This window comes from Brugia malayi (assembly GCF_000002995.4).
Source record: "Brugia malayi strain FR3 genome assembly, contig: Bm_v4_Chr2_contig_001, whole genome shotgun sequence".
Lineage (NCBI taxonomy): Eukaryota > Metazoa > Nematoda > Chromadorea > Rhabditida > Onchocercidae > Brugia > Brugia malayi.
The window spans coordinates 1,031,543-1,044,937 of NW_025062476.1; the positions used below are offsets into that span (position 1 = coordinate 1,031,543).

At 22.0% G+C, this 13,395-nt stretch overlaps 2 protein-coding genes across 2 annotated transcripts; one reads left to right on the forward strand and one right to left on the reverse strand.

The window, feature by feature from the left end:
• Positions 1 to 4,735: 4,735 nt before the first annotated feature.
• Positions 4,736 to 8,197, forward strand: Bma-sfxn-5 (Uncharacterized protein; the record flags this gene model as incomplete). Its single annotated transcript, XM_043078025.1, has 8 exons — positions 4,736 to 4,873; positions 5,352 to 5,534; positions 5,914 to 6,024; positions 6,182 to 6,251; positions 6,509 to 6,711; positions 7,486 to 7,571; positions 7,829 to 7,949; positions 8,120 to 8,197. 8 exons carry the CDS (start codon positions 4,736 to 4,738, stop codon positions 8,195 to 8,197), a joined length of 990 nt encoding a protein of 329 aa, XP_042933959.1.
• Positions 8,198 to 9,936: 1,739 nt separating this feature from the next.
• On the reverse strand, positions 9,937 to 12,222 carry Bma-mog-2 (U2 small nuclear ribonucleoprotein A, putative; the record flags this gene model as incomplete). The annotated part of the gene is made up of 8 exons (XM_001894594.2): positions 9,937 to 9,966; positions 10,267 to 10,402; positions 10,497 to 10,627; positions 10,919 to 11,062; positions 11,201 to 11,303; positions 11,392 to 11,517; positions 11,606 to 11,712; positions 12,100 to 12,222. 8 exons carry the CDS (start codon positions 12,220 to 12,222, stop codon positions 9,937 to 9,939), a joined length of 900 nt encoding a protein of 299 aa, XP_001894629.1.
• Positions 12,223 to 13,395: the final 1,173 nt, after the last annotated feature.

Sequence of the window (13,395 nt, forward strand, 5' to 3'; positions counted from 1 at the left end):
AAACAATTTCGTTTCGTTTTTTTTTTTTTTTTTCTTCTTTTTTCAAATTATCATTTTTTTATTCAATTATTTATGATATTGAAAGCATTATGGTTTTTTTTTCTTTTTTAAAATTAATACGATGCAAGGTAATATTAGAAATTGATAATTGTAATAAAAATATTTCCATTTAATTTTCTCAAAAATTTCCATTTAATTTAAAATTGGAAAAGTTATTGGAAGAGAAAAGGAAAGCTAAACTAAAATAACAAATATCATTGAAATTATTGAAATGAAAATATTTACGAATTAATTCGATAATGTCTCTTTCGTTTCTCGTTGTGTTGAAATTTTTAAAAATTTCTAAATTTTTAAATGTACGATCAAAAAAAAAAAAATCTGATAAAAACTTGTGAGTTGTGATGAATGGTTGTGATAGTAATAGTAATATTTGTGATAATGATAACAACAATAATTGGTGATAATAATGATAAGAATGATTTTTTTGACAACAATTATTATTAGAAGAGAAATGATATATTATAAAAAAAAATAATTTTTGTTCAAATAGCAACTTTTTTAATAATAATAATAAAAGATGATAAGAGTAATGTTCATAACAGTGATAAATGATAGTGATAATGATAATGATAATAGAGCGTCAAAATTTTAATTTGCAAGTGATAATGTCTTGTTAAAAAAAAAAAATAATATATCAGTCAAAATTATTCAGACAAAATATAATTCATATTATTATTCAGTAGCATTAAATATTTGAAAGGATAATTAAGAAATGGAAATATTGAAATTAGTGTAAAATGTGAAAGTAATTAATAACAAATTTATAAATTCTATTTTTTTTTTAATTCTTCTAGCAATTGAAATGATAAAATAAACAAATTGAAAAAGTAAATAAGAGAATGAACAGATAAATATTCCAACAAAATGATAGCAATGAACAGCAGTTGCTGAGGAATTTGTACTAAATAAATGATTAGGGAAAGATGGATGATTGGTTGGTTGGTTGATTGGTTTAGTTGGTTGGTTGGTTGATTGGTTGATTGGTTTAGTGATGGATAAAAGAGAATAAACAATTTATTGATTATGCTTTTAAAAATTAGATGAAAGAAAAAATTCACATTTTGAAAGAAAAAGTTCACATTTTTTTTTTCACAATTTTAAATTAAAAAAAAAAAAAAACTATCATTTATGTTTATTTTTTAAACAGAAAAAAAAATACAAATTTTCACAATTTAATATAGTTAGTAGTGGGAAAAAAAAAGTTATAAAATAAAGTTTTATTTTATGATTAATCAATTTACTTATTTGAATTTAGTAAATATATGGAATAAAAAAAAAAAAAAAAAAAAAACAAAACAAACAAATATGATAATTACTGATATATTTTACATGCAATGAGCAAAAAAGTTGTAAAGTTTATTTATATATCATTTTGCTATTCTGATATGATCATATTAAAATTAAACGTACGTGATATCCACGTACGTGATATTAATAGAGTTGAATTTTCATCAAATTTCATTCATAAATATAATTAAGAATATTTTATTCGTTAACAATGAATTTATAATAGTAAATACATTCTGAGGGAGATGAAAGATCATAATATCATCTATAAAATGATAATATCAGTGCATAAAAAATGAAAAAAAAAAGTTATTGATAAAAAATTGATTGATTATTTTAACATATCAGAAATTATTATGCATTTTTTCTAATCCATAATTAAAGTTTAGGAAGCAAAAAATCATTTTTGATTATAATTTCAAAAAATGAAAGATAAAAAATAGATGAAAATACACGCACAAATATAATTATAATCGTAATTATCATCGCAAATTACAAAGTAATCAAAATTATCAAAAATGAATTTTTTTTTTTTAAAAAAAATTAAATTATATTAAAAAAAAAAAATTGAAATTTAAAATTGAATTATATTATTGCTTATTAATTCAATAATTTTTCTTCCTGAAATTTTACTAACATTGCTAAACAAATAATTATAATAAGCACAAAATGATAAATTTATAAAAAATTATATTAAAAAAAAAATTAATTAATGAAACTGATATATTATTGGCAAGAAAAAATAGCAGAATGATTAATCTAATTAAAATTTATCAATGATTTATTAAAAATTGTATATTATCGAAGAAAAAAAAATTAATAAATCATATAAATAAACTAGAAAAAAAAAAAAACAACAAATAGAAAGAAAAAGTTAAAAATTCTTCTAATATTTAAATAAATTTTACAAAATGATAAATTTATATACGATCAGATTAAAATAATTAATAAAACTGTTGTATTATTAGTTTAATTTGATCATTAAAAAGTTAAAAAATGACAAAACTTATTTATAATTTTTCATTTCACAAAAAAAAAAAAAAAAAAAATAAGAAAAGAAATAATATATTCTCGAAATTAACCAATCAATGGAAGATATTATGATTATAACAAATCAATAATTGTCGCAACAATATTATTTATTGTTTGTTTGCCATTCTTATTGTTTGCCGATTCTAAAATAAATTCATTTTTGGAAAGAAAAAATTTCTATGTAAAATTGAATTTAAAAAGTAAAAGTAATTCTAAATAATTTATAATTTAAATTTCTAAAATAATAGAGGAAAAAAGTTGAAGCAATAAAAATTTTTGCAATTTTTACCTTCTGATAATAATAATAATAATATAATAATAATAATAATAATGATAATAATAATAATATACATTATTTGGAAATACTTTCAACGTATAATTTTTTTTCTTTTGAATTTTATTTTAAATATAATTTTGATTATTGCAAGAAAATTAATTGAGCAAATAAATAGAGAAAGAATGGATTTGATTTGAAAAATTCTTGTCAAATAGGTTTCTTTTTTTTTTTTCTTTTTAAATTCAAATATTATAATTATTTTTTACGTGCAATTAAAATTCTTTCATTTTTTTAACAATCATTTAAAATTAATTTTTCTTTTCAATTTTCTTGATTAAATGATATTTTTACATTTAATATACATTCTTAATGCAAATATTCCTCAATGTGCAAAAATGATAACCAATGATAAGGTGTTATCATTGATTATTTATTTTTTCTTCTTCATTTTACTATTATTATTAAATTTAGTTTTTGCAACAAAATAAAAATATTATAAAAATATAATTATATTTCTCGCAAATTTATCAATTAGCATCTGAATTAATTAACATTTATTGATCATAAACAGTCAATTAGCATTTGAAATTTAAGCAAAAAATGATAACAAAATGATAAGAATGATAAGTTAATGAAATAAGCTAAATTTATCCAATTAAAAATTTAGCATTTTTAATTACTATTTAATTTTAGGTTGAATTCCATTCAGATAAACAGAAATTATCAATATCACATCACTGACCATTGAAAACTTTTCAATTCATTGAGAGATGCAAAAATAATAATAATAAATATATTTTGTTAATTAAAAAAAGAAAGAAAGAAAAAGGCAATTTTTTTTCTTGCTTAAATTTCAAGCTTAATTAGTTATTAATTAATTAATAAAAAAGCAGATGAAAATTTTAATAAATTTTTAAAAGTGATTTGTAGGAATGAATCAATAAATGCATAATTAGAATTTACTTTTAATAAAAGTTACTTTTAATTTTTAATTTAATTTTTTTTAAAAAAAAAGATGGAAAAAAAAATTATCGTACATTAAAATGATCCGATAATTTGAATATTAACAAACAATCAGATGCAAACAACCAAAAAAAAAATGCCTTAAAAATACTAAATTTTTATTTCAAATTAAAATTACATCAAATTTACATGAAAAAAAATAAATAAAATTTATCAAAATTATAAATTATTTTCTATCACAGCGAATATTAAATTAAGAAATAACAATAATTCCATTATAAAATTATAAATAAAATTTTGAAAATTTGCTCTTACATTTTGAGAATCATAAAAATCACTTAAATATTTTACATTTTTATTTATTAATTTCATCTATTTTTCTTAAAAGCATTTTAAAAAAAAAAAAAAATTTAAAATGATTCACATTTGTATTTACTGTTATTAAAAAATTTTTTAAATTTAATAAAAAAAATCATAATTTTTTTATTTCTTTTTATTTATTTATTTTTTCTTTTTGCATTCTTTTTTTTTAAAGATTTATTTTTTTTTTCTTTTTGTTAATATGCAAATTTTTAAAAGCTAATTTTTAACAATCATTTTTTAAAAAGTCCAAATATTTTTGTTAACTTTTGATTTTCTAAATTAAAATTATTGTCATATAATTATTTTATTTTATTTTATTTTTTCAACAATAATTTTAAATGATTATATTTTATGCTAAAAATATTAACTTTTGCAATGAATAAATGATAATATTTTAATTAATTTTTGAAACTTATCCAATCATTAAAGTTTATTTCTTAAATATATATAAATTTATTTTTTTTTTTTTATTACACAACGATGCATTCCAATGATGCAATACGATTGATTAGTGATAACGCATTTTGTTTACGATTCGATCGAATTGAATTTACAAGGACGATGATAGTTTTATCTTTCCTTGTATTATTCAAATACATTTATTTATTTTAGCAATTTTTCAGTTCTATTAAAATTTTAAATTCAAAATTTTTCTTTTACTATGAAAATAATATTAGTAATATATATTAATTATTATTATTATTATTATACATATTTACAGCTTTTTATTTTTTATTTTTTTTAAGACAACAAATGATTGAGAAAATATTTGGTTATGAGAAATTTCCAAAATTTTGCTTAAATAAACCTCGATTTCCACAGCATACATTTCTTGGACGTTATTTACATTTTTTGGATATTATTGATCCGAGAACATTGTTTACCAGCGAGGTAAGATTATATAAATTTGTGCTAAAAATTTGTCAGCAAATATTATTATTATTATTGTTGTTAATTGTTATTAATATTAATTATTATCTTCATTATTGTTATTTATTATTTTCACAAATTATTATTATTACTTTTAAATGTTATTATTATTATTTGTTATTATTGATTGTTATTACCATTATTATTAATTATTGCTATTACTATTAATTGTTATTATTATTATTATTAGTTATTATTATTAATTATTATTTATTATTATTATTATTGATTTTTATTATTATTAGTTATTATTACCATTATTATTAACAGTCATTATTATTATTATCATTATTATTATTAATTATTATTATTATTACTATTAATTGTTGCTATTATTATTATTAATTATTATTACTATTAATTGTTATTATTATTAATTATTATTATTATTATTAATTGTCACTATTATTAATCATTATTTTTCTCTGTCGTTTTTCAGGAAAAGCTTCGTAACAGTATTGAATTGCTAAATAATTATAAAATGGGTAAAATTCAGTTCGCAACTGATCAACAATTATGGGAAGCACAAAAAATTAAATCAGCTATTTTGCATCCTGATACGGGTGACAAAATTTTACCACCATTTCGAATGAGTGGTTATGTACCATTTGGTTGGATAACGGTCATCTCATTTTTTAATTTAAAATTTTAACTTCTATATGTTGCAATTTTTTTTCATATCTGATTAATTCTTTAAAATTACATTTTTTTTTTTTTTTTTTTTAGATAGAATTTTAATAGAAGTTCAATTAGAATGTTAAAAGAAAATCGTTGTATATATTTGTAAAAGTATAAATATTTTAGATAATTTTTTAAGATAACTTTAAAATATTTCAGTTAATAATACATATATGTAAACAAATAATACTATAAATTTAAAATTTTTTGGGATATTTTTGGTAAGATTTGCATGTAATAAATAAATTATTAAAAAAATATAATAATAAACTTTTTTTTAAAAAAAAAATAGAAAAATATTATTATTAATTTTTTTTTTACAGGTTACTGGTATGTTATTGCCAAATCCATCTTGGCTTTCAATACTTTTTTGGCAATGGCTTAATCAAACTCATAATGCATTAATTAATTATTCAAATCGTAACGCTACACAGGTTAATCATTTTTTATAAATTTATTTTTTAGATTTAACATTCGACTTGTTTATTTCATCATTTTTAAAATAAACAACAACAAAAAAACTTTATTTGTTGTTGTTTATTTTATCACAATTTTGAGGAATTTCAATTTCATTCTTTTTTTTTTTTTTAGGAGCAATCAACATTACAATATATAAATGCATATTGTGCAGCTGTTTCATCAGCTAGTATTGTTGCTTTGGGTAAAATTTTTTTTTTTTTTTAAATAGTCTAAAATTTAAATTTGTTTATAAAATGTTTCATTGTTAATTAAATTTACAACGATAAATGATATGTTACTATGATGATTAAATTTTATGAATTAAAATGTGTAAATTTTCATCGTTTTTTTTAAAAAAAAATAATTCAATTTTTATTATTATTGTGCTAAAAAAGAAAAAAAAAAAAATTTACTTACAAAATTATAAGCTTAAAAAGAATGAAAATTTTAATACTTTAGGATTAACAGCTCTAATCAAACGTACTGAAAAATTAAATTCTATCAAACGTGTAATCATTCAACGTTTTATACCGTTACCAGCTACGTCATTTGCAAGTTCACTTAACGTGTTATGCATGCGTTGGAATGAATTACAGAATGGTATTAACGTGTATGATTGTAATCAAAATGTAATTGGTGTATCTAAAATTGCTGCTAAAAAGGTTTAAATTAATATTTTTATATAAATGAGAAAAAAAAAAGAAAGATTGGTTAAGAAATTTTGAGTTTAAATTTTCCATAAATTAAAATAACAGAAGGAAAAAAAAAAACATTAAATTTAATAATTTCGTTAAGTAAATACAAAGAAGTAATTTTTCATTTTCAATTTAGAATACACAGTGATGCAAATTTTTAGTTTAAAAAAATTTTTTTTCAATATTTTAATTTTATTTTTTGTTTTTTAAAATTTTTTTTAAAACATTTTTATGAAAAAAATGAATTTTTTCTGATTTCTAATCAAAATTTCCTCATCTTTTCAGTCATAATTCGATCTCTATTTCATACACTATCATTAATTTTCATCTAATCATAAAAATTTTTATTTGCTACATTGAAATTATTTTCAACTTTACAATTTACAATTTGCTATAGGAAAATTTCATAAATGAAAAATAAAAATAGAAGGAATAAAAAGTAAATGTTCAAAAATTCTAATTTAAAATAAATCAAAAAAAAAAAAAAAAAAGAAGTTAACATATAATTTTATTTATAAGTAAATTATCGGAAGGGGAAATTACTTCCTCAATGTTATTTTTATTTTATTTTATTTTACTTTTTTTTTTTTAAACAATCAATTTAATAGACAGAAATTACTCGATAATGTGCAAAATTATAATTTGTAAGAAAAAATTTCACAAATTTTTCTTTTTTTTTTTTTCTTAAAAAAAATAGTTTCAGATTAAAATTTCCCTAATTTTAAATTTTCAAAATTATAGGCAGTAGAAGATACAATGTTAACACGGGCATTTCTACCAATACCTCTGTTAATGATACCTCCATGTGTAATGCCATTTCTGGAAAAGTAAGTAAATTATTTTATGCAAAAAAAAAAAAAATTAATTTTTTTTTAAGTTAAAAAAAAAAAAAAACAGAAAAACAATTACTTACTTTTATAAACAAAAAAAAAAAAAAAGAAAAAAAGATTGACCCATCAATATGTTATTCCATAAATACTACTAGTAGAATGTAGAACAAATAAAGGAAAAATTGTATGTTGACCTTTAATTTCTGATCATTTGACCTCTCATCGATCACAAAAAATATAATCTTTTCTTGCAGAAAATATCAATGGATTACTAAAAGTACCACAAATCATTTATTCATCAGTGCTGTAGTTTGCATATTTAGTTTTGCATTCAGTTTACCCATATCTTTGGCAATTTTCCCGCAAGAATCAAAGGTATAAACTATTGTTTTAATTGAAAAAAAAAAAAAAAAAATTAATTTAAAATAAAGAATAAAAGAGATTGTAGAAATAAATTCATTTCATATTAATCAAAGAGAAAAAATGCCATCCCTAAAATGTTATTTATTATCAAATGCAAAGCTAAAATTTGTTAATTTTTTCAGATACTACGTGATCACCTGGAATCAGAAATACGAAAGAACACAACACAAAAATATCTTTTTTATAATCGTGGTTTATAATCATGATAGCAGTTATAATCATGATTATAGATGATGCCAAAAAATTGTGTTTAATTAAAAAATAATTCCTTCTATTCATATCAAAAGTATTGTTATCACACAATCTGTAATTTTGTAAGTTTTATCAAAAAATATTATTAATTTATTTCTTTTTTCTTCAAGATTTTATATCCTACGACAATAATATTCTAAAAATATGTAACTCTTTTCTTTTTTTCTTTTTTTTGTTTGAAATATGTAAATATCAAATATGTAAATGTAATACGTGAAGTAAATGATAAACATACGTAAAACCTAATGCATTCTACGTAAAATAATTATAAAAATAATAAAATTTCAATCTATTTTCGCTTCCATTTTCGTTTTACTTCGTAGGACAATTTGAAAATTTCAAAATACTTTGAAACCCAGCGGCAATTTGCACTTCACAACCTTCAAAATCCATAATTTACATTTCGCATTTTACTGGATAAGTATAATTCAGGTAGTCATCTTTTTCAGGTTGATAGATTTCACCTAGGATAAGTATAATATTTATTCGAGAATAGCCGTCTCAGATATTCGGAATGCATATCACATATTTTGGTATACTCATACCTGTTGAGCTTTATTATTTTTAAATGTCATCATTGACAGCTTTAAAACTGTCGTAGTGGGAGAATTGAACCATCAAACAAATCACTCAACGAGAAATAATCAGCATAGTACCACCACTTAGCCATTATTACCAGTTGTCAAATACTCGAAACTAAAATTAAAACTTAAATGTTCTTTTCTCTCTTATCTTCTCTTTTCAAAATTTCATTTATGTTATTTTCTCCAGAATTTCAAATTTTGCTACTTAAAGAATAAAATTCAAGTAAAACACGTTGAACAATTATACGTACATATTATGACGTATATATTAAGTTCACGCAATTACATTTACAATATTAAAAGAACGCTCGTAATTGTATTCACGTTGACACGTTTCATGTATTCGTTTTAGGAAAAAAAAAAATGTAAAATTATCTTACATATTTAAAAAAAAAGAAAAAAAAAAATTTGATGTTACTCATATCTGTTGAATCTTAATGTGATTAAAACAACTATGAACAACAATACAAATACTGCTAGCATCAAATTGTTCTTTGACTCTAAACATATCTTATTTTACCTAGGTTCATTCAATTACATTCACAATATTGAAAGAATTCTCGTAACGTATTCACGTTGATACGTCTCACGTATTCGTTTTAGGAAAGAAAAAAAAGTTGAATGTACGATTGATAATGCACATTACCTAAGATTACTCATTAACACTTTTTATTTTTTACTCTCTATAGATTCAACAATTACGTCACAATATATTAGCGTTAATTTGTGGCTTGTATTATTAATTTTCAAAAGAATTCCCTGAAAGTCAAAGTTTTTACTTTATACAAATGTTTATTTATTTATACTAATCTGTGATATACTTGATCTATTGAACATTTATTTCGGAATGAACAAAACAAAACAATATCGCCAAACAACCGAAATGGTACATATAAGATCAAAAAGTGAAGTATCTGTACTCTCGTTGCCCACGTATGATAAGAATGCAACAATTAAAAGAAAAAAAAAAAACAGCGTAGACAACGTATCAAACTTAAGATCACTGATATGAGACAATGATGAACTTTTAACTTTTTTTTTCTTTGCCATTTAATCGCTTACCAGAAAAGTAAAACCATAACTGTTTCTTATTTCTCCATCATTTACTCCATTTGCCCATTATCTAGCTCTTCCTGCAAAAACAAAAAAAAAAAAAAGATTTTCTATTTTTTGTTTCTTATTTCTGAGTTAAACTTTCTTCTTTGACATTTGAAAGGAAAAGTTTCCATTATGTATAAACTATTCCAATGTACTTTTCAAATAAGTTTAACTCAGCATAACGAAAAGGCATCAAAGAAACATTAAAAACAATGTATAAATCACTTGAATTTGAAAAAAATCTATAAATAAGTGGAAATGAATTATTTATTTATCAAAATCTAATTTCTTAGCATACCCCCAATCAACACAATAAAATTAATAAATAATTTTACTTCATGTGGTGGACTTGCTACTGGAGATTGTACATCATCGTTAACATCATCATCAGCAGCAGGATTTGCTATCGGTGAACGAACATCATCATCGCCATCTTCTTGTTCAGCAACAAATCCATTACTTTCTTTCGTGCTACAAATGATACAATTCCACAAATCATTAAATTTATTGATGCATTACGGAAAGAATGTCGACAAAATTTTTAAACCTTTACTTATGAACTTACTCTTTTTCAGCATTTTCTGCTATATTACCAATACTTTCACGATTCCAACCACTTTCCGGAATTCGTCCACTTTGTAAAATTGCTTGCAATCGCTCCACTTCAACAAGGCTCGAAGCTGATGCAATCGCTTCCTCAAAAAATATAAAGTTTATTTGAAATTAAAAAATGGTTTGATATGCTAAAACTAACATTTGTCACTAATTTGTATATAAATAATTTGTTAATAGTATATGCACATGATAGCAAAGTCGGCTTGCATATTGCTTTTATTTACATTTGCAAAGTATATATATATATATATATATATATATATTCATTTATGATAAGCCAAAATATTGGAATTTAACAAAATTCCAAATTTGTTTTTACAAGTTGAAACGTTTGGAAAATTGTTCAAAAAATTCAAACACTGCATATATTACCTCAATTTTCTTAGCATCCTCCACATGCAAATTTCTCGGTTGTCCATCTTCATCATCAGGAATAGTTTTCGATTTCTTTACAACTTCTTCCCTGAATTTCTGACCCTTTTTACCCTTGAACAAATTATTTGCTTGTTTCCTTTCCTGAAAAAATATCTTCGTATGACTTTTCGCACAATATTTATACATCATTTATTCAGTGAATCAGTCCTTTTATTATAATGTGCATTCTCGATATTTTTACCAGGTATATTCTATAGAACAAATAAAAGATAAACTTACTGCAAGACGAACTCGTTTAAAATCGAGGACACGCACTGATGGTACCCTGTATATCACGTAAAGACGATACTGTGGTTTGTGAGTTATTGGGTTCCCAATTAGTCTGAAAAAAAAAAGAAAAAAAACCCGTATTCATTTTTAAATGAAACTGTACAAAATTTCTGTCAGAAAATATGCAGTGATAAACTCACGTCAGATACTCCAATTTTGAGCAGGTGGCTAGAGGATCAATATCACCTAACTCACATAAATTATTATTCGTCAACGCCAGAGTCTTCAGTGATGGGAGTACTTCGCCAATGTTCGGCATTATATGTCTGTAAGATGAATGATCATCGAAAGCTACAGGATATATTCAATTCATAAATCAATATATTTGATAAGATTTAATTCAAACTGGCTTACTGTACGCGATTATTATGCATCAGAAGAGTGCTAAGTCGTCTCAATAGAGGTATATTCTCCAGCTTTTTGATATCATTATCTGTTAAATCAATCGTATCGAATTGATCCTGGAAAAAATCAAATGAAAGTAGAAATTTTTAAGATGCTTGATTAACGCACATTTGAGAGATCAAAAGCGCATAATATCAAAAGACTTATACTGTTTATTGTAAGGCATTTAATCCAAAAAAAAAAAAACTAATTGCCAAAATAGAAAACTTGATCTTACATTCATAACATACAAAATCTTCAATCACTCTTTTCTATTTCTCTTCCTATTCTAATTATAAGGATAGTTTCAATAAATTTTTGAAAAAAGCGCTTAGATAAATTAACCTTAATGAATGTCAAAAGACAGTGAAGGATTCTGCAAAAATTGATAAGTTAAAAATTGAACAAATAAAACTCTTAAAATAACATCTATTCAAAAAAAAAAAAAAAAAAAAAGGATTAACCTTCGTAACGCCAAGATTTTCTAGCACAGGAATTTTGCAAGCTCGTAAACTTAACTCTCGATCACGAACTGTATTAAGATATTGAAGAGAGTCGTTAATTAACTCAACTGTTAGACGGACCATTCCAATAATAAAGCTGAAGAAAAATTAATGGCGCATTCACGAAATAATCAGAATTAATACAAATAATAATGGATGAAAGATTACATTACATTTTTATCACTAATCAGCTAGAACATTACATATGCAAGATAGTAACTTTCGCAACTCTAACTGATAAATTTCAGAATGGTACTTCTTAAATTCAATACGACATTAACAAGAGAACTGATATCGTTATACAAAATTTATCAACTTTAGATTATTGTCACATCTATTGAGCCACAGGTTTTTATTGTGACTTAGCAATTGATTTTTCATCTTCAACACAATTTTATATTATTATTACTACATGAAATAGTACTGAACACCCTGAAAAGCTAACAACATATTACAATTCCTTATGCTTCTATTTTTCCGTCTTCAGCAATGATCACGTCAGTGAATCAATAATATGTTCTTCTTTTGGATTAAAATTAGAATAAATAATAAATGAAAAATATGGGAAAGTATGTCATCAGAATGAAACATTTCAAAAAATCATCTTTTTTAAACAATATTTTTGAGATATTTTTATTCATTAACAAAGAAATGTGACTAAATATTATAGTATGAATTGTTTAAATATTTGGCACCACATTCATCTTCTATGTATCCTACAAGCATATCAAAAATTACATCCTCAGAATATTCGATGAAAAGAAATAATTTAACACATATGCGTATTCTTTATAATCACATAGAATGCTGTATTATTGCATATGGGTATTGTGTCAATTGTTTACTCCTAAAATTTAATACATAGTCTCAATAAGTAATTGCATTCTTTAAAAAAAAAAAAAATATATATATATATATATATATATATATAATATGATTACAAGAAAAAGCACTGGAATATTATGTGAGATCCTCACAATTCTTCCTAATTATATTCAATTAATATTATTAATTATTAATTCAACAGTCAATTATGAGAAGAGTACAACGCTATAGACAAAATAGGAAAATATCGAATGTATTTGGAAAAAAGATATATTGGCATAAATCACTATACTTACTGTACACAGATAAGCATTAGAACACGCCAATATAACAAATAATCAGCAACTTGAAAAATACAAAAATTTAAATTTCAAAAAAAAAATTGAGAGCATTCCACACAGTCCAATTACCCTATTTTTGCACAAAGCAAAT